At 35.1% G+C, this 22,023-nt stretch overlaps 1 protein-coding gene across 3 annotated transcripts; it reads left to right on the forward strand.

Moving 5' to 3' along the window:
* Window positions 1–1,588: 1,588 nt before the first annotated feature.
* Window positions 1,589–20,234, forward strand: LOC145632185 (uncharacterized). Of its 3 annotated transcripts, XR_014112515.1 has the most exons (8): window positions 1,589–1,682; window positions 5,326–5,553; window positions 5,714–5,764; window positions 7,775–7,826; window positions 7,895–7,953; window positions 8,067–8,112; window positions 15,125–15,328; window positions 20,096–20,234. XR_014112515.1 is itself a non-coding variant. In XM_081684495.1 (7 exons), the coding sequence occupies exons 2-7, from the start codon at window positions 5,425–5,427 to the stop codon at window positions 15,262–15,264; spliced, it is 477 nt and encodes a 158-aa protein (XP_081540621.1). In that variant the 5' UTR covers window positions 1,589–1,682; window positions 5,326–5,424; the 3' UTR covers window positions 15,265–15,613. The 3 variants fall into 3 exon arrangements, 2 of the variants coding, with proteins under 2 accessions (XP_081540621.1, XP_081540622.1); XM_081684495.1 differs by lacking the exon at window positions 20,096–20,234 and having other exon boundaries at window positions 15,125–15,613; XM_081684496.1 differs by lacking the exons at window positions 1,589–1,682; window positions 20,096–20,234 and adding an exon at window positions 3,174–3,383 and having other exon boundaries at window positions 15,125–15,613.
* Window positions 20,235–22,023: the final 1,789 nt, after the last annotated feature.

The raw sequence follows: 22,023 nt of genomic DNA on the forward strand, positions 1-22,023 counted from the left end.
TGAGAATCCTTGTTTTGTACGAAATGGAATATATTCAGATATTATTTTTGTGCCTCATAATCTTTATCCAAATCTTATATTGTTGGATATATCTTGAAATTATCTTTCCAATGATATATTATAATATTAATTCCGAGCAATAACGAAAAAGATATGAATGAGATACGAAACTCTATCCAAAACTTACACCCTTACACTATTTCGACCATATATTTTTATCTACAAAAGATTTTAATCTGATTCAAATTGGGTTGGAAAGTAGACTTCAAGAGATTTCTAACGACATATTATATGACTTATTTAGACTTCTAGATCAAAAGATATGATAAAACAAAATCCGCAAAAACTGTCCTGCATCGCCAAAGTCGCCTAACGACAAGTCCTGTCGTTGGCGAAAGAAGCGTGTTTTATTCCTTTTCGAACTCTGATTCGATTCTATCAATTTTGGACTATTGTCTTATAAATAGGGTCCCTAGACCTCCGTTTTTCAATAACCAAAATTCTTTAATTTTCTCTCTCTCTAAGCTAAAGCTTATTCTTCTCTTCCTCTTTCTAGCCTAGCCTTTTACAAACACAATTCCTCGCTCATTAGATCTAGACACATTTAACCAAGTTCGAAGTTGCCTTCGCTCTAGACGTGAAAGGTTGATATTTTATGAGGGTTTGGTCCCAAATCCAGTTTAAACATTTTAACTCTTTCTTTCAATTCTTTAGTTATTTATTTAATTTTATTATATTTTCCTAGAAGTTACTAACGTGTGTATTTTGTTATTAGAAAGAGATACGAAACATCCAAGTAAGTACTTTAATTGTTCTATTGATATTATGATATAGAAATCATGCTTAAATTATTATTTTGATTCCTAGTATCATGTTTGGATGTTTTATTGCTTCCTAGTATCATATTTAGGGTAATGATTAAGTTTCTTATATCAAGTATGATTAAAAGAATGCTTCCTATTTTCTTTCCTAATATCATGTTAGGGTTAAAGCTATGATTTTTTATATGTTTAGTGACATGCTAGGGTTTGTTATTAATCTTGTTAGTATCATGCCTAGGATCTTGCTATTATTATGCTTTATTTTTAACATGAACATGATTATTTTGATTATGATTATGGTTATGATTATTATTATTATGTTGCTTGATGATTGATATTGTTATTGCTTGATCACGCCTTTTATGCATGTTTAAAGGGAATTGTTACTTGTAATCACGCTTAATAAGATAATTAATAATCTTGTTTAGGTTAATTTGATTATAATTCAAGTGATCACCAATAATAGTTTTGTTTGTGAATTAATATTCAACCAACATAGATTAAACAGGTTTAGGGTTAACCTATTGATTGCATGTTAGTCAGAAAGCGCACATGAATACGAGAAGAATAAAGTAGAGACCTATTTTATAGGGCGAGTTCTTTCTCTTTTAGATTGGATTCGTACCCTCATCCCCGAACACCAGTCATGGTTCTTGACCTATTGGAGTTAACGATCTCTTGGATCGTTAAGGGGTGTAACCTTCACCCTGTGAACGGTTTACAATTTCCTAAAACTTGTTGGCGACTCTTTCGCTCTAGCTTCCTTTCCTTTGGACGTCTCCATGCTTAAGTGTATGATCACAGTGGGGTTGAAGTTTGGGGTAATGCTTGAAATATTCTCTACAATAGGGGAGGGATCCGGTAAGAACATTCTCTTATATAAGAACCCTAGTTTTATAGGAACCAATCTCAACCGTAGAATTAGATTGATTTGAACGGATCAGATTAAAGGAGGAGAATTAAGGGCAGTTTTGTGAATATGATACCGCCACCTCTATTACTAAAACCCAAAACTCTATACAATACCACCATTAACGACCAAATACAAGCTTTGATTCAATACTTACTCATATTTGAGGTCAAAATCAACGATCAGTGTTAACATAAACAAGCATAATTAAGCAGTTTGAGTACATTTTTTCCGCAAAGCTCTAGATTGATGCAATTCGTCAGATTCGAGTGCGTTTTTTAATTCATTGGATGTTCATTACTTTTGTTCATGTCCGAATTTTTGTTATTTTGTCTATTCGTTGTTTGAATACGTTATTTTCGTTGTTCTAATTCAATAAATTTGTTGTTTGTGTTGTTCAATTCGAATTCAATAAATTTGATGTTTTTGATTTTTTTTTTTCACCTTAAATTGCGTCATTTGTGTTGGTCTAAATCTGAATTATACATATTCGTTATTTGTGTTATTCCAATTCATCAATTTCATTGTTAATATAATGTTAGGGATTTTGTATTTGGAATAATTGTTCAACCTATTCAAATTTAGGTATATATTAATATTGCTAATTTTTTTGGTCTTTACAATCAGACATTTCTGAGCCAATTTTGTAAGTTTATGCTTTATGTTTGAACTTATACTCCAAAATTTTCGAAGAATTTGATGATTTTGTAAGGCGATTTTAATATATAGTTCGAATTGTTGCAGGATTACAATGAATACGCTAATAGAAGTTTCTTGAATTTATGTGCCTGCTACCATTTTGTAAGAATTTTTATACAATACAATATAACTAGTACAATATCAAAAGTTTTTTTTTTTTAAAAAAAAAACGTCATGTCAAAATGAACATATAATCTATTATACATGATCGTTATATACCTTGTAGTTACATACATGTCTTTTTCAACATGACCACTTGATGTTATTATATCCTTCAATAGTTGAGAATCATTCATAATGATTATAGAACATATATGAACTTTTGTGTATTCTAACCCAAATTCAGAATGAATATTCATGTTGGAGATGTTACATAAAAATGAACATTATTTTTGAAATTTGATATATGAACTTAAATAATCTATGTCAAAGTGTTATTGAAATGAACATTTTTGTATACTTAAATAAACAACTATAAACATATATGTGTATCAAAAGAATTTCAATAAAAAAAAAAAAAAAAAAAAAAGAAACGTCATGCCAAAATGAACATATAATCTATTATAAATTATCATTATACTTGCAATTGCAGACAGTGGCGGACCCACGTAGGGGCCCGGGGGGGCACGTGCTACCCCAAAAAAAAAAAAAAAAAAAAAAAAAAATAATAATAATTTTTTTTTTAGAAAAAAACCACGGGGAAATGAAATTAGGAAAGGCTTCCTGCCTTCCTCGTCTCTTTTCTTGTTCAAAGTCTAAATCCTAACTTCTCACTTCCGCCCACCCGCCCCACCGCACTCAAATTCACTGCTGCCGCCCGCCGTCAAGCCGCCTTCCCCTGCGACCCTGCTGCTCGATCTTGGCCTCTATCCTCTGACCTCGGCTCGACGGAGTGACGGACGAGTGGACGACGGCTCTGTTACTTATCTTCTCCGGTCGTGGTGCTTCTCCAGGTAAATTATCTTCTCTCTCACAGTTGAATTTAATACTTTATACTTGTATAATTTAAGCTGTTCCAATTGCAATATCATCTCTGTTATTGTAGAGGATCTGAATGTTGAATTAATTTAGTTTAATACAACCTATAATTGCCTCTCCCAAGTTAGGAGTTTTTTTTTGTCTTGATTTAATTTAGTTTGGAAGAAATCGGCTACTAGAATGAGTCATGAACCAACTTAGTAACTGCCCACTCTTCTCGTGTGGAAGCCTGGAAGGCCTCTAAATCTCTAATGGTGGTGCAACATGTATGTGTCAACCTTTTCACAGCCTTCACTAGTTCACTGTTTCACTATTTGACAATTACTAATTAATCTAATTAATTACAATTACTAATTGTTGTTTCACTGTTTGTTGCTAATTGATAATTTGCTATTTGCTAATTGATAATTTGCTTATAAGTTTGTTGCTTAATGCTTATTGTTTACTTTAACTCTTTAAGTGGGTAGTGATTTTTCTTCAAAAAAAAAAAAAAAAAAAAAAGTGGGCAGTAGTGGGCTTATTAAACTAAATATTATACCAATGAAGATGATTAGATGAACATAATATTATACCAATGGTCTAATGTTATGTTGTGTGGAAACTAATTTGCCTTAGCGCATTTTGAACTTAGTGTCATAATGTACGTTGTCGGTTGTGCTACCCCTCCCCCAAAATCCTGGATCCGCCACTGATTGCAGATATGTCATTTGTCATTTTCAACGGGACCACTTGTTATTATATATTTTAAAAGTTGAGGATCAATTACAGGAAATTTAGCTTAGCGCTCATTTTGTATTTTATTTACTCTTGATTAAATAGGAATATCATCGTCATCTCCATTTATATATACTTATTTTTTTTAAAAAAAAAAAAATCAATTAAGAATTACATAACTCCATAATGTAAATGATTAATTAAATAAACACTTTCAAATCAAGTAAAAATAACACTTACATTTCTCTAGAATTTTCTTCCTTACTCTCTTAAAGATCATGCTTCGCTCTAAAAAAAATTTAACACATTGTTTTACTTGTTTTCTGACCAATGTTTAGTAAAATTACATTGAATTACTTACAATGATTCATTTTGCACACTTGATGTATCTTATTTTTCCTGAAAATTAAAATCGCAAAAAAATTAAGAAAACTTATGGTTTGTATTTTATTTTCAAAAAATGAACAAATGTACTTACGATTGTGCGTAATTTTCGTTGTTGTTTTGCATAATCTAGCGCAATTTCTTCCTTTTATCAAACATTTTTCTTGATTTTTTTACTTAATTTTGAGATTTCTTCCAGAAATTTAGTAAATTATTTAATTTTTTGGTGAAATAGAAAATGGAGAGAGAAAATGAAAACTGCAGGTAACAGTGTACATTTTTTTGTTTGTGTTTTATTTTATTTTATTTTATTTTTTGTAGGGTAATTGCAGTAAATGTTGTTAGTGGGGGAAGCAAGGGCTATATGGTAATTTTGTGCGGAGGGGGGGGGGGGGTGTAGGCAGTTTTGGCTAAAGGGGGGTGTAGCCATCAACAATTATACAAATGGTCCAATTAGGCCCTCAATATAATCAATTGAGAAGCTAATGGAGTTGACGAACTTTGGTCATCAAGGTTAATTTGATGTATTTGTAAAAATTAACTCTTAGGGTTACATGGTGAATCTAAACATTAATAGTATATGATGAGTAATTGCAAAATCCAGAGGTATATGATGAAAATGTAGTCATTAAATTTTTATTATTATTCAAATTTTTTAGTGATCACTTTTTTTTACTCCGTATTTGTTTAAATTGTTCTTGCCTTTATTTTTCTAACTTCAACAATACTTTGATATTCTTGCTAACTTAAAAAGTTCATGCTCTTTATTATTTTATTTTTTTTCCTTTTTTCCTTTCCAAATTCATAATAATTGCAAAGAAAGAGAAGTCTAAGTACAAGAATTAATTGAAGCATTGGAGTATTAGCATAAAAAAAAAAAAAAAAGCACACAGCCAAATCATTAGGGCAAGTGGAGAGATGGGAACTCGAGAAGTGTATGAGGAGAAGCTTCGAACTGGAAATGCGTATCACCATGCTCCCACCATCAATCCTGGCCTTGGCACCCCACGTTGCCCCCGTTGTCTCTCGCTCCTCGACTCTGATTCTGTATATTCTCTCAATCTTATTAATCTGTGTGCTTTCTCTTTGACCTTTTCCTTTTTCTTTAGCTCCATTTTGGTGTGCATATTAACAGTTTGACGATTTGTCTCAAAGAGTTTTCTTGCTATGCTGACTACTTGCCTTTTTGGGTTTCTTGTTGATTCAGAGGAGTGGTGAATGGACAATTACTCCTGTGTTGCATGACGCTACAACTGTGGTATGAATCCTGTCTTTTCTGTTTCTGTTTTTGTATACCTGAATATAGTAAGCAAGCTGCCTGTACAATCTATTTCTTGCAGTTCCTATTTCTCTCAGAAATTGTAGACGAACTTTGTATTTTGTTAAATTTTTGAATGGAACCTAATTGCTTATTTCTTAAAATCTGTCTTGATGAAGTGAGACAAATTGAAACCCACGAGGTGTTAATCGGATGTGTTTATAGTAGTTAGAGGATTTGGAGCTTTTTAATGCAATGTGCGAGTATATTTTTCATGTTAGAGCTAAGTGTGGTCATTTGTCTTTGTCTTGGTTCCCACTTAGGGTTCTTCCATTTTGTCTTGGCTACATATAGACTTTGCATCTTGATCTCAAGGTTTGTTTGATGGGCTTTAATGGGTTCAAGTTTGCAACGCTTTCTGGACTGTTGAAGTTTGTTGAAAAAAATTAAGGGCTGGGGGTGTAAATGGGTTGGGAACACGTAGTTTAGACAGGGGAGGCCATTCATTCTGGATGTAATAAAAAAAATAAAAAATAAAAACTTTGACAAGGCTGGATTTGATAATTAAGATGGAGAGTTCTGCTTGTGATTGCAGGAATTACTTGTAGCGAGTTGGTTGGAGAGGTCGAGATGACCATATATTAAAAGTTTGCCCAGTGGGAGAGGATGGCAACAGATAAAAAATTGAAAGCCAATACATTCCTCTGTTTGTTTAACAAAGGAGTTAATTGAGGACTTGAGGTGTACTTGATAGTATATGTGGAGGACATTTTCTATGTAATCTCCTTTTTTACATGAGATAATCTATATTTATTAATCAAGCACCTGTCTTGAAGCAGCTTTGGTTTTTGTTTGGTGTTTCTAAAGGTGATTTCTGATCACATGTTAGAAATTTTTTTGGTAAAGAGAGTGCATGTTAAAGTATGTATATGAGTGTATGGGTTGTCTATCAAACTAGGAAATCCCTCCTTTGAGTCTCTGTTTGAAAACAGGATTAGTTTGTTATTTTTAAGAATGTCATTCTTATTATTTGTGCCTCCTGATTTCATGCAAAATTGGTCTTAGATTTTGTCCTACCAATCTCGTGAAATGATTTTGCAAGACTTGTCTTTTAATGTGGTGGTAGATGCAAAAGATTATTGCTGCTGCTGTTATGCTAGATAGTTAGTTGCTGATATGAGGAGGGCTGATGACGAGAGAGATTTTTTTTTGACAAAATCATGAAGTAAGAGGAGGTGTAGGTGGATGGTGGTGTAGGTTGTTTCTATTCTTCCCAGCTGTTGGCTTTAAAAACCAGCCAACAGACAAGACAGTGTTAAACTGCCAGAGATAGACTAGTCGTTTTCCTTTATCTCCTCACTTGGTGGTGATGTCTTGATAAATGTGATTATAAAGTAAATTCTTACACTGATTCTCTCGCGGCAGTTGGCATTTGTTCCTTTTGCAGCTTAAGATTGTATCACCTTGTCTCGAGAAACTTATTAGATTCTTGTAGATGTCATGATTGTCATTCCAAATTTGTATATCGTTTAGTTGTCTTGGTTCTCTTTTAAAACTCTCTTAATTTTACCTTGGACACTTTCTTTTTCTCACTTAACATACCTTTTTCCAAACTCTTTTAACTGATTATCTTGTTATGTCCTTTTTTCTATATCATACAGCTCCTTTATGACGCTTCATGTTAGCAGACACTAAATCATTTTGGGACTGTGGCTTTGTTGTTGTTGTTGTTGTACTGTTTTTTGTTTATAAGATTGGCATTATTTGTCCACTCTTTTAAACAGTTGGAGGACTCAATCTTGTCCTTAAAGGATGTATTAAGATCTGTTTATAAAATGATTTTTTTTTCCCTATTCATATATGCCTTTACGGAATACAATAGTCATTGCACTGGGATCAAGGCTTTCACATCGTTCTGATTTTACTTTTGGTTTTTAAGCCCCCCTGGCTTCGTCTCTAAAATTTCTCCACCCCATTCATCTAAATGTATATATGTGGACTATTATGTAGGCCGGCTGTGGGATTGGAGGAATGCTAAGTGCTACTCATGTTTTCAACACTGGTAATTTCCTGTTTTACCTTACTTTCATTGAAAAGAAGTCTCTGCAGTCTAATGATACTTATTTTTAGGTATACCTTTCGTCCAGAAGTATGTTAAAGGACCCAAATGGCTTCCATTTGTTGTTGGGGTAAGTCCAATCCATTCACAGGCAATTGTAAATTTATCATGATATTTACTGACCTTCATTTCTGTAAATCTTATTTTAGCTTAATCTTACTGTAATTTCTGTACCTGCTGCAGCTTCCACCCTTACTTTTGTCTTCAGCTGCATGTGCTGCCTTTGGTGGTAAGATTTGATTTATATCTTACTATAAATTGTAGAATATCTTTTTTATTGAGTAATATTTTAGTGTGTAGCTGTAGGTTGATTGTTGGTGCATGATAGTTGCTGCAAGTCCTTAGGCAGTTGCATGTACGATCTCTTGTGCGAACAAGATCCTTAAAAAAAAAAAATTCCCTTTTCTCTCATTCCAATTATTTAATTTGCAAATTGGTAGAATTTGTTAAAAGACTCCTATATTACTCGCTGCTTAGAAATATTGGCATCAACTTTTTTGTTGTTTGCTCAGTCCAAGTAACTCGAGGAATTATTTGTTTGATGTCATTGATACTTAGATCGCTAGATTCACTACTATCAAACAATGAGTTGAGGCCTAAAGCCAAAAGGTTGGTTATTATAATTTTGCCTCCATAGTTTTGATCGAGGATAGTAAAGAAATTATGAATCTCTCAAGTTCTAACTACCCTCACCAGTCACCCTACATCACCACAACATGTCTGGGCTCTCACAAAGCCTCATCATCAATGTCTTATAATGTCTGTCAATCTGGTCTAACTAATGGCCTTTGCCTTTTTTTATGACCACTCATGTTGAGCTTTATTAATGCATTGGCGGTGTTCCTTCCAGTGTCAACTGACTAATCTACTTGTTGCTCATCAGACTCTTCACCAAAGTTGGCTAAAATAGTATAAATGACATTGGTCACAGAAAATATGGACAGCTTGGATCCCATTTGGCATGATGTAGCATTAAGGGTCTTTGATTATCGTTGTGTGACTAAGGTATTGGTTTGTGTGAATCCTTGGTTATTGGCAATCTTATGGCAAGGTCAGCGAGTTAGAGCTGAGAGAGTGATAGCTTTTGGATAAAGAGTTGAGTATCCCCCCCCCCCCCCCTCAATTAAATAAAGAAACTAATTTAAAACCTGCTTGTGTTTGGTTGTATATGTCCTAAATTGAGATGTAAGAATAGAGAATTACTTAAGCTTTAAATTACCTTAAAGGCAAGTTGAATTTAGATTCTATAGGTATTTGATGAATTAATTTGATTCAATAGTAGTAAAGGAAAAGAAGAGAAAGTAAGGGAAGGGTAAAAAAAGAAGAGAAGGGAAAGTAAAGAAATTTTATTTTCCAATGGTTGGTCAAGGAAAGGAAATAAAGGGAAGAGAAAAGAAGTTTGATTTGCAACTTTTATTTTTCTCTTTCTAGTCAAATTCTTCCAATTTGAGGAGGAAAGGAAAGCTAAAAAAAATTGTGTAGAGGATTCCCTCCCAATTACATTCCTTTCCTTTGAATTCTCATGTCATTTATCAAAACCAAATATGGGATCATAAATAAAACCTTTTCCATTCCGTTCTTTTCTAGCCAAATCCCTTCAAGGGAAAAAGGCCTCAAAAGGCCTCAGTTTAAAAGGAAAAAGTTATGATAATATTGAAAGTTTTCTTCATTAACACTATGTTAGGATAATGAGAAATGAATGGAAAGGAAGAGAAATGAAAGGGAGGCCTACATCATCCTTTGTTTGGATATCTTATAAAAGGAGGGAAGAGAAGAGAATTAGAAGGATCCATCTTTCTTCCCCTTTTATTAAACCAAATCCCTCCATTGTTGGAGAGATTTAGTAGCAAATGGAAGATCACCCTCTCCCTCCCTCCATCACCTCCCTTTCCCTTTTTCTCCTCCCCTTCATTATTGTTATCCAAACATAATTGGCTTTTATTTTCCTAAAGTTTTGAAGGAAATTTCTTAATTACCCATTGTTGCCCTCTCCTTTTGTGTTTCAATGTAAATTTAGCAATTTGTAACCATGGTATTGTTATCACTACCTCCATTTTTTATTTTGTGCAACAAAATTAGTGACACATTTCCTAACCCAAAATTTCTTAATGTTGTTAATGGAAACAAGGGGTAAGTGATTAATGGAAAAGAGATAAAAATAAGGATAATTAATAAATCAAGGCCAACCGCGACTAACTCCACCTACCACCACGAACATCACCCATTCAACTAGCACCAACAACCTCTTTCTCATCACCATCCTACCACCACCAACATCCACGCAGTCAACCATAACCATTACCACCCACAGGACCCTCCCGCTTCTTGAAAGTACCACCATCCACCCATCCTCTCCTTGAAACAACCACCACCCACCTTCCTGCTTCCCAAAACCACCGCCATTCACCCTCTCTCTTCTCGATCCACCACCATATACCCTCTCTCCCCGAAACAACCACCACCCAGCCTCCTCTTCCATCCCTTACGATGCAATGCCTTATCCTCATGCAAATATAGAAACTTAATATCCTTCCTAACTCCTTCCAACCAAGTCATTTTCGATCTCCCTCTCCCTCATCTAACCCCTCCTTGGTCCCACCCTTCCACTATTTATACCGGTGCACCCTTGAGTCGCCGTCTTACATGGCTAAACCAACATAGACGATATTCCCTTAGTTTGTCTTTCGAATAACCTCGTTTCTGATTCCATTTCTTAGAGTGTTCCCGTACATCCACCTTGACATTCGCATTTTTGTAACCTCCATCTTTATAATGTGCTCCTTCTTAGTAGCCTAACATTCCGTACCATAGAGCAACACTAGTCTTATGGCAATCCTGTAGAATTTTGCCTTCAATTGTAAGGGAATGCTTGGTCACATAACACTCTCGTGGTTGCTCTCCTCTTAAGCCACCTTGAGTCCTTGACTTAATTATGTGGGCCACGTCTTAATCAATGTCACCATTTTTCTGGATGATTGACCAAAGATATTTAAAGCATTCACTCATGGTCAAGTCCTTTCCATCCAAACTCACCATCTCATTGTTTGTCCCCCTTTGAGTACCAAAGCGGCATACCAAATATTCAGTCTGTCTTACTCCGACTTAGCTTAAACCAAATTCCAATATTTTCCTCCATTTCTCCAACTTAGCATTAACCCTATCTTTAGCTTCATCCACCAAAATGATATCATCCGCAAACAGTATACACTATGGGACTTAATCTTGAATTGGTCTAGTTACTTCATCTAAAACCATTGCAAAAAGGAAAGGGCTTAATGCATAGATGCAATCCAATTTTAATAGGAAAATCTTTTGTCAACCCTCCACATGTCCTCACATTTGTTGACACATCCCAATACAAATCCTTAACCAGGTCCACGTACTTTGGTGGGATACCTTTCTTTTGCCCACCAAAGCACATCTCTTGGCACCTTGTCATATGTCTTCTCTAAATCAATAAAGACTATTTGATCCTTCTTCTTTACCCAATAAAACTCCATCATCTGCCTTATCAAATGGATTGCTTCCATAGTAGATCTCCTTGGCATAAAACCAAATTAGTTATTCAAAATGGTTTTGCATGCCCTCAAACTATATTCAATCACTCTTTCCCACTACTTCATAGTGTGGCTCATAAGCTTGATCCCTTGATAGTTAAAATAATCCTGAGCATCTCCTTTGTTTTTATGGACCAGGATTAAGTTGCTCTTCCTCCAATCTTGCGGGATCCTTGTAGCTCTCCATATCTTGTTAAAGAGATCAATGAAGCAATCAATGCCAATCTTACCCAAACATCTCCACACCTCTATCGGTATACCATTCGGCCCAACTGCATTCTTAGGTTTCTTCTTTTTCAGTGCAATCTCCACCTCTATTCCTAATCCTTCGCTACACTCCATGTTGATTTCTTCATCACTTACAAAGGTATCTCCTATTCCCCCTTCATAACTTCCATTAAACAATTCATCGAAGTACCCCTTCCACTTTTGAACAACTTGGTTCTTATCTTTTATACACTTTACCATGCCAATATCCTTCCTTGCCTATTGTCATCTTTTCGCCATCTTATAAATGATCTTTTCTCCCTTGGAGTCAAGCTTTTCATAGACCTCTTGATAAGCCTTTTCTCTCGCTTGTCGAACCACTGCTTTTGCCTTACTCTTAGCCTCCTTATACGCTGCATAGATTTCGCCGCTCCTACATTTTCCCAAGGCGTGATAACATTCCCTTTTTTGCATAATTACTTTCCACCACGAAGTATATGGCAGTATTGAAGTTCTCCCCTTTGATTCCCCTAAGACCTCTTTGGACACTCTCAAGAAACAGTTCTTCATTTGTAACCAAGTCATGTCTAGATCCACCTCTCTATCCTAATCTGACTCCTTGATTACCTTTTCTGTAAAAACCTTAGCATTTGCATCCCTTAGAGTCCACCATCCTATCCTTAGCTTCTCTTGTCTTCCTTTTTTCTTCGCCTTCTCTTTCAAACAAATAGTCATAACCAAAAGCCGATGTTGGGTGACCACACTCTCTCCTGGAATGATCTTGCAGATTAAGCTACTTTGTCTATCCGTGCTCCGTTAGGAAGTCTATTTGTGTTGTATTTGCTCCACTCTGAAAAGTTATCAACTGCGAATCCCGTTTCTTAAACCAAGTATTAGCCAAAATTATATCACATGATTGGGCAAAATCCATAATAGCTTCGCCACTTGCGTCCTTTCGCCCATACCCAAAGCCTCCATGAACCCTCTTAAAGCCATCCCGGCTTACCCCAACATGCCTATTGAAATCACCTCCAATATATAGTTTCTTCGTATGGTAAAAACCCTGTAGCACCTCATCTAAATCCTCCCAATATTGTTGATTCTCTTCTGCACCTAAACCTAAACCAACTTGGGGAGCATAAGCACTAACGGCATTCTCAATCTCCTTGCCACAACGCAACTTCACCCTTATCAACCTGTCATTCTTCCAATAAACATCGATTACCTCTTTCGACAACCTCTCATCAAGAATCACACCAACTCCATTCCTAGCTCCACCATTCCTCATCCTGTGGCTTGTCTGTCCAGCGTACCACACTTTATACCCCAAAACCAAGCCTCGAGATCCTTCTCCTGTCCACCTTGTCTCTTGGAGGCACATGATGTTTACCCGTCTTCTCTTCATCACTTCTACCACTTCTGCTGATTTTCTCGTAAAAGACCCCACATTCCAAGAACCAATCCGCAAACTAGTCCTTCCTCACACGCTCCCTAGTACCACACTTAGGCAATATGGTGCGTCGCTTCGGGGCAACGACCTAACAACCCTTGCATACTTATCACTGCACCCAAGAAGTGAAGCGCGTCGCTCAGTAGGGAACGCCCCAATGGCACACCCTTGTTCATTTAACACCACACTCTTGCAATGTGGCGCGTCACTTCTGGGCGATGACCTAGCAAGCCTTGCATACTTATCACTACACCCGGGTCTAGGAAGTACAGCACGACGCTGAGTAGGGAACTCCCCCACTTAAATATCAGTTTTGCTCATGTCATGGGATGTGACAAAGTTTTACACTGGTGGCCTACTGAAACCCTCCTTTATCCGGGGACTGACGGTTCCCCACTGGCAGAGTTAACTAAAATTGGAAATTGTCCAGTTACAACCACAGTGTAAGGAAAGGGATGGGAAGGATTAAGAGAAAGGGAGGGAAATAGTGACCTTTTACTTTTCTTCTAAACAATTGAGAGAGTTAGTTTATTAAAGTGGAAGGAAAATGAACCCTTAAGGGAAAATGCATCCCTCACTTTCCCTCCAAAATTTCATATCCAAACATAATTTAAGAAATTGTAAATCACAAAAATTTTCAGTGATGGGTGCACTAGTCTCAACTCTTGATGTCATTAACTTTATCAATCTAATTCCCGATTCAGCTAAATGAGAACCATTGGTTTAGACTCCTTTCCAACTTTTAGTGTAATTGGCAGAGCTCGGAAGGCGATATGGGTTCAATCTGGGCTGATGAACAGGAGGCAGACTGCAGGTTAGGGATTAGGATGTGGGTTGAAAGTGTAAAATTAGGAGGTAATGGGGTGTTTGTCTTTATGTTAGTTCTATATTCAGTAACTAATTCTCAGGCAAAGAAAAAAATTCTTAATCAATATGTATTTCCATGCCACCATGCCAGCTTGATATTAATGTTGTTACTGAAACAGGAACTTAATTTTCACTAATTATCCAGGGTAGACCAGATTTTTTTTCTCTTTGTGGTTGCTCTCATGGTTGAACTTATATCTGCTAGCAAGCTTTCAGCTTTAATTCTAATGGAATCTGTCAATTTTTTTACAAAGTTATCTCCTTTTTCTATCTATTGTGAATGAATAGCCACTTCATTCTATTCTAGTGATAGTAGTGAAGCATCGAGGGTAAACTATTCTTCACAGGAACGAAGTATACATGTAACTCTACCCACTAAACCCATCTATTGGCGAGAGCATTTTCTGAGTGCAAGACAAGGAGTCAATCAAAATGTTAATACATTTAGAATCTAGTCTCTGGTGGAATTTCTTGGCAAATTTTCCTTTGCTCTGAAACATCCTTGACTTCTTGAGGTACAAATGTACAATGTATACAAATGTTCCAGAATTCACTTTGAAACCATTTAAAAACATAAAAGCAATTTACAGAGGAAATAAAAACTAATTAGGCACATTTTGCCCTTTGAAAGCAAACTAGAAGGAAATGTCTTTTTTGGATCTAGCCTTAGAGTGCGAAAATTTAGTTTTGTTAAGGAAGTTGGAAGCCACAAAGTTTTTATATTGAAAGGGTAAGAAGGGACTCGGGTATGCCATCTGTGGTCATGACTCAAATTATTGGGGCAGAGGTCTTCTTTAAATGGATGATATAGCATTTCACTGCAGGGATAAGGAGATATAATTAGGAAGTACTAAGATGGAGATGAGGGAGAGGGACACATTTACATTTCATGCTTTTTAGAGTTTGCATTTGCGTTTTTTCACACTAATTCTTGTTTTGCAGGCAGAGCATTCTTTCTTTCTTTTTCTTTTTTTTTTTTTATTTTTTATTTTTAATTTATTTATTTATTTTTTTTATAATTATTTATGGTACTTGATTGATTCAGTAATGTTCGAATAGATCGGCAAGTAATGTTAACACGAATTAATACTCTTGCTCTTTTCAAGTCTATACTTAATGTATGTCTGTCAAATAAGTTGATCAAGGCATCAAATGTGCAGGTTATGCTCTTCCTAAATTTACCCAGCTTACCGTGACATCATATTATGCTGCTTCAAGTGCTTCACATTATGGGATATCTCTACTCACTAGACACATTGAAGAGGCACATATGTCAACCTCTCAGCAAGAGAAACTCTGATGATGATGATGATGATGCGTGTAAGATGACTTACGTGACACAGCTGCTGCTTTGCTTGTACCAGGTTAATGTTTATGGCCACTTCCTGTAATGCATTTATCTAGAATATTCAATTCTGGATTTTTCGTTAGTTCCCTTCTCCCCTCCCCCCTCTTTTAAAGTATGACTTCCACCTTTTTTGAATTTAGTTGTCACATTACTATTAGGAATACGTCCAACCTTTTTATCTATATATTGTTAGGAACAGTGAATTATACTTGAATTTTAAGGCAGTTTTAGCCGAGTTATATGTATAGTTGAAGATATTTAAATCTTTCATAATAGATAGAGACATTTGATTGATCTGACATTTACTTTGTTGATCTTTGCACAGCCAAAGTTATTTCATTGTCCTCCTTTGCAACTTGCAATAGATATTTTCCTTGCTTTTGAGCTTAATTTTAGAAGTAGCTTGTAAACAATCAGCTTGTATTTTACTTAAATGGTGGTTCATTGAGCCCACACAACCCACATTATTTTGTGGGAGGAATAACTAAAGTCCAACCTTTCTTGCTCCAAAACTATTCGAAAGAGAAGAAATGTGGGACTTGTAACCACTTAGAATAGTTAGGCTGGGCCCAAATCTGTTTGTGTTAGGGCCTCAAGTCATGTCTGAATTCCATAGGCCCAGTAATCTGCTGTGCAATTGGGACAGTTGGTGATGGGCCAAAGAGTTTAAAACCACATGTCATAATTCTTGAATAAGGTGGTGTCCTACACTCCTATCCATAAACAAAAGAAAACGATATTAAAAGGGATTAAGGTTTAGATTAGGGGATACTTCAATCATGTTGTACTGTTGTCACTAAGAGGGACATTTTGATGATATTCAATGCTGCTTACTATGTTACTCGAACTCTTCATTTTACCTCGTATACCCGTGTTGGATCCTCGACAAGAACACTTCATTTTGGGCCAAAATCATGAATTTTTTTCTCTATATAACAAAATTTTAGGGCAAGGGTGGGTATCTGAGTGTGAGTAACATAGACTACTGCCCTTCTATATTCAACATCTCAATTGATCTTCAAACCAAAATTTTTCTAAAGTCTTCCTTTTCCACTCTTTACTTTCAATTTATAGGTGTCTCTCCAGTAAATCCATGATTGATTATTCAACTGGGGAACATAGTAAATCCTCTATTCTTTGTCTTTGATGAAATAGGTTTAGTCCAGAAATCGAGTTAGCGTGAACCATGAGCTGTAGAAGGTTAGGATCTTGACTAACTGAAACTCAATGTCAACCTTTCCTGTTTCCTTACTAGACATATGTTTGTTGAACTGTTGCAACCCAATTTTTGTAGTCAAAGTTTGTTGCCGTCTTAGCTTGATTGTGTTGCTCACTAAAAAGTTACAACTTAAAAGGAAGCTTTAGTTTTCGAGTTTGGTTAAGAATTATTTTTGAAATTCTTCGTAGGAAACTTCTTTTTCCACAAATCATTGCTAGTTGAAGTAAAGGTTTGAGGTTTTTCTTTCCAACTGTTTTGATGTCAACTTCACTTGTCTACTTGCCACTTCTCAACTAGATATTTTTGTGTGTTTTTGATTCAAAATTGATATTATCTTGTACTGTGTGGTTTAGAGTACTTTGATGTGTCTCAATTGATTTGCCAAAATATTATGTGGATCATATAATATTATTAGGTGTGACAAAGAACCGACAATTTTCTTTATAAGTCTAGTATTTGTATGATGGATATTCTTCATTTTATGTCTAATAAATACTTGGATAAATGATGAGGACAAATCGCAACTATTGCGACTGCCCATTTAAAGCTCCCATGTTGTATAAGGGAATTTCAAAAATATAATTTTGTTCCTTGAATTTGGAAATATGTATTTCATGTCTTATTTTTATTTTTGTTATAAAATATTTGGAATTTTATTTTAGAAATATATGAACTCGTTGCATTTTCCTATTTCTGTCTCCTTTTTTAGAAATCGTTATATGAGAGCTAATACTAGTACAGTAGGTGAATGAATAGGTAAGCTCTGAATTGATTGAGCTATTATTATTGATTTTAACTGTTGTACTCTTCTGGGTATTTTTTCTGGTTAGAAATTTAATGTGATGTACATGTAAGAAAATCATTCAATAACATTGTTTTGGGGATGGTAAGATGAAGAATTATTATTATAGGTTGGACCCATCATGTTCTAATTGGGTGTAGATTTACACTTTAGACCCTTGAGAGGTGGGGGGTAGGATGAGGACGAGGATGAGAAAAGTTCTAACTCTCGAGAACTTTATTAGTAGGATTCAAATCTATGATCTCAAGGTCATAATGTAGGAATTATACCACTAAACCAAGCTATCTTGGTACGTTGTAGCATTATGCTTATCAAATGACACGTAATTATTGTTTTATGGGTTGGATACGAAGTGTGCTAAGAAACGTGATCTTTAAGTGATTATAAGCTTCAATATAATTCTCACAAGTAAGCGTCATAGTCATTTTCTATACTTAACAACTTGATCAAACCAACAAATACTTATTGATTAGATTTAGAGGGTCCTAATCAATAATGAATTGAATAGATGAAGACAGATGACTAAGGACATATTGAAGTGATTAGAGAAGATCTTGTTTGAAGATATCTCCATCATTGTACTTCATTGTTACAGAATTCTTGAAATCTAGCTGAGATCTACATCAGTATGGCTAGCAACAACTGTAGTTTTTATTAAGATTAGAGGGACATTTTTCACTTAAAGGCTAAATTCTGTTGAAACACTCTTTCTGAATTATGGTCATTTTCTCTGAAAGAACAATGACATCCCAAATGTGGGCCCCAGATACATGTGAATGTGTAAGATCCATACATAAATATAACTTCATAGCAGAAAGTTACCCAAAGAAGAGTCAGCCAAAGATGGACCTACTGATCTAACAATATGGTCTACAAATTTGGTGGCATTTATTAGTAAGTGAATGCCAAAGTCACTCCCCAAGAAATTGACAGTTAGAGGAGGAAGGGAGGAGTTTTTGGTTGGGTTATGTGATGGTCGACCTGACAAAACTGACTATATCCGATTATCACTCGACCCAGAATGACCCTAAGTCTCGAGTTTTCAACCAGACCTGTCAATCCCACAGAGTTGATTCAATCCAAAACCTGAATTGACACAACCGGTTGTATTTATGAACTAATTCAAATTGACTAGACCCGAACTTGATCCAAAAGACCCGATTGCCGGGTTATGTGATGGTGATCTAGCAACCCCAACCCTGTGGGTGTGGCGTATGTTAGCAAGACATTAGCACACTGTATAAACTGTCAACCTCGTTAGCAACTTTTTATAGGGGTTAGTGGGGGCCAAGTATACTTAAATTCTACAGTGTCTTTGTGTTTTAGGAAGTGGTCCTATGATATGATGATAATGTGGTTTCTCTTTCTCTTCAAATGTCTTTATTGTTCCTTTAATTGTCATATACTAACACATATACTTGCTACTATATAGTACACTTTATATATATATATATATATACACACACATATTCTTGCATGAACAGATGCTCCCTTACTGAGATGCATTAAATATGGGTTGGACCCATTTTTATAATATGGTTGGATGATGCAATGTGTTATGGCTCTGTCAGTCATGGGTTCTTTTAATTCTCTCTCTCTGTGAAATCAGACAGTTCCTTGGTTATGTACATATAGGGCAGTGGTTCATGTTTTAGTTTTAACCCTCTTCTGTGTTACTCTTACAGTGCTTCCTCCCTGAATTAGGCTTCAGTAAATTCTTGGTTTTTGTTTTTTCTCTCTCCTTTTTTTCAAAGTTCAAACTTTTATTGCTCTAGTTTGGTGGTTTTACCTACTTAACTTTTATTTCGAGTGAAAGTACTGGTTCATCCATTCTATTATTATTGCCGTATGCCCGTATCTACATTTTTTCTTACATCCACTCGTTTTTTTATTTTCTCTCTTTTACTTTACTCAACTTTTTTTTTTTTTTTTTTTCCTACACCCATGCACTATGTCCATGCATCACATTAAACAAATGTCTATGAGAGTGAAGGATAACTCAAGTGGTTAGAGCTTCCCTCCCGATTTCAGGAGATCTGGGATCGATTCTCACCCCGCTCTCGTGGCTCTCTAAACACCAAAAAAAAAAAAAACCAATAAACAAATGTCTATAATAAGCGACTTGAAATTTCATAAATGAATAGATTTATATGTAGTATATAACATAATGACATTTTTTTTATATTATACATTGTATATTTGTAAAGTATGTAGTCAATTTTAGTAAAAAAAATAAATGTTACAATGATAATTGTAAAGGAAAATATTTGGTTAACCACGAGGGTCACCCGTGTGAGTAAGTTTGAGTTTGATCCTAAAATATTATATTAGTAAGGTGAAGGACTAATTAAATGGTTGGTTTTTTTTTTTTTTTTTTTTTTTTCTATATATTGGGATGATAATCAAACAAGCATGGTTGAACTTTTCTTAAGAATTTTTCACCCATATTATGAAATTTCTATCACATTTTTTATAGTCATAGTACACATTTTATTTTCTTTAGATTGCTATGAGCTTTTATTCAACTTAAATTCCATGTTCTTTTTAGGATAATTGTATAATTTGCTAGCTTTCTCAATTTTATCTTGTGCCATAGAACACATTTATCCGTTAAATAATTGAATTAATTAGAAATATTTTGGGAGTCTGGCATATTAAGATTTCACTCTAAATTTTTTAATTTTAATTTTAATTTTAATTTTAATTTAATTTTGATTTTTTTAAATTTGGAAGAAATATTAAATGGAGGAGCCATTTTTCAGATGTTAGCTCATTGTGTGTGGGCAGAAGCATAGTCCAAAGAGTGGTCCATGGGGTGATCCATGTATTGGAATTCGAATATGTGGGCAGCAGGCAGCTAGATTATTTGCATTTATTGGTTTTTTTTGGCAATAATGTGTTATGTATTTTCTTAAAAAACTGTTATTATATCTTCAATATTATAGTCATAGTCGATTCATGATTGAATTTATGAAATCCTAGTTTGATTTGAGAAACATGTTTAAGTTTCATAAATCTAGATGATACGAATATTTTGGCTTAATATTTAAGGAAGTGATTTTGGCACACCCATTGTGAGAGCCCAGTTTTCAAAACTCCTCTCACATGAAGGTGTCAAAATCAATTTTTGGTGTGCCAAAATCATTTCCCAATATTTAGATGCATGGATATTTCTTAAAACTAGCATGGGTGTCGAATCCTTTACACGTATGTATTTTTCCCCTTTCAATTATAAATAAACTAGTACTTGTGAGTACTTGACACCCTATGTTCATAATATTGACAACTCAGCTTCAAGTATACATGTCTTTGTGAATATACGTATATGTAGGGCGGAGCCCAAGGGGGGCTGGTGGAGGCCCGGCCCCCCGTGGCCCAACTGGTGATATATGTAATATATAGTATGACCCCCCTAGAATAACTAATAAATAGTCAATATTTGTCGTACATATCATGATGTTAGTGGTAACCCAGTTGGTTTGTTGGAATTTTTCATGGTAACTTGGTGAGAGAGAGGTCTCAGTTCGATTTCCCACTTTGAGCATTTTTTTTTTTTTGCTTTTTTTTTGGGTAACTTTATCGTTTCTTGGCCCCCATAGATTTTTATTCTTGGCTTTGCCCCTATGACAGGGTAAAGTCGTATCCCCAAATCAAAAGTAATACCTAAATCCTCTAACTAATGTAGATAGGGAAGTAGGGTCGAATCCACAGAGAAACGGATCTTTCTATTCCTAATTAACTATTATAATCTAGATTATGAGGTGGCCAATATTTATATTTGAATACTAAACTAAACTATGGAGATCAAGGATAGGGAGAAAATAATATATAAAAGGATCTAGGGCATAGGTTTACCAATAAATAATATTCCAGGGTAGAATATAATAATCATTCATCAATACAAATATTAATCAGATTATAAAGGGCTTTCGCTACATATTATAATTACACAATTAATTTACGGGTATTAAATCTCATCTTTCGAATCTCGACCTAATCATTTATAAATTAACCTGCCTATTGAAACTAGACCTAAACATCAATTTTCATCTGTCGAATCTCGAATCAATATTGTCAAACTCATGCATAAAAGATCTGCGCAAATCTAGTCACAGAGCATTAAACCAATCAATAGGAAATTAATCTAGCATTGATAATTAACAACAATAAATTACCCCTTCATATTATTTATGGATCCCCATAAACCCTAGAAATTAAACTACTCACAAATCATCATGACTAAACTAATCAAATAAATAAATAAAAGCATAATCAAGGAAGCAAATAAAATAACTGAAATTAAAGGGGAAGAAATTGTTACCAATAAGTAATCTGGAATTAATGGAAGAATTAAGAACAAAAGTTGAGAGAAAGAAATCTAAGAGAACAATTAAGAGAGTAAAGAAAGTGTACAAAAGGAGAAGAAGAGATACTAAAATCGTATTACGGAGGAGTATTTATACTCCGTACAAAAATCTTAAACTAAAACAAATTAAAACGACGTTAAGCGTCAACTAATAAATACACGCGCCCGATCGGGCGCGCCTTTTTTTGCTCCTAATACTAAACTCGCGCCCGGCCGGGCGCGTCACCGACGCGCCAGCCTAAGCTTCTCCCGCCCGGCCGGGCGCGCCTTCGGGCGCCAGCCTCTTTGGCCGGGCGGCTTATTTGGGCCACTATTTGGACTACG

The sequence above is a fragment of the Chenopodium album genome, chromosome 5, assembly GCF_948465745.1.
Source record: "Chenopodium album chromosome 5, dcCheAlbu1.1, whole genome shotgun sequence".
Taxonomy (NCBI): Eukaryota; Viridiplantae; Streptophyta; class Magnoliopsida; order Caryophyllales; family Amaranthaceae; genus Chenopodium; species Chenopodium album.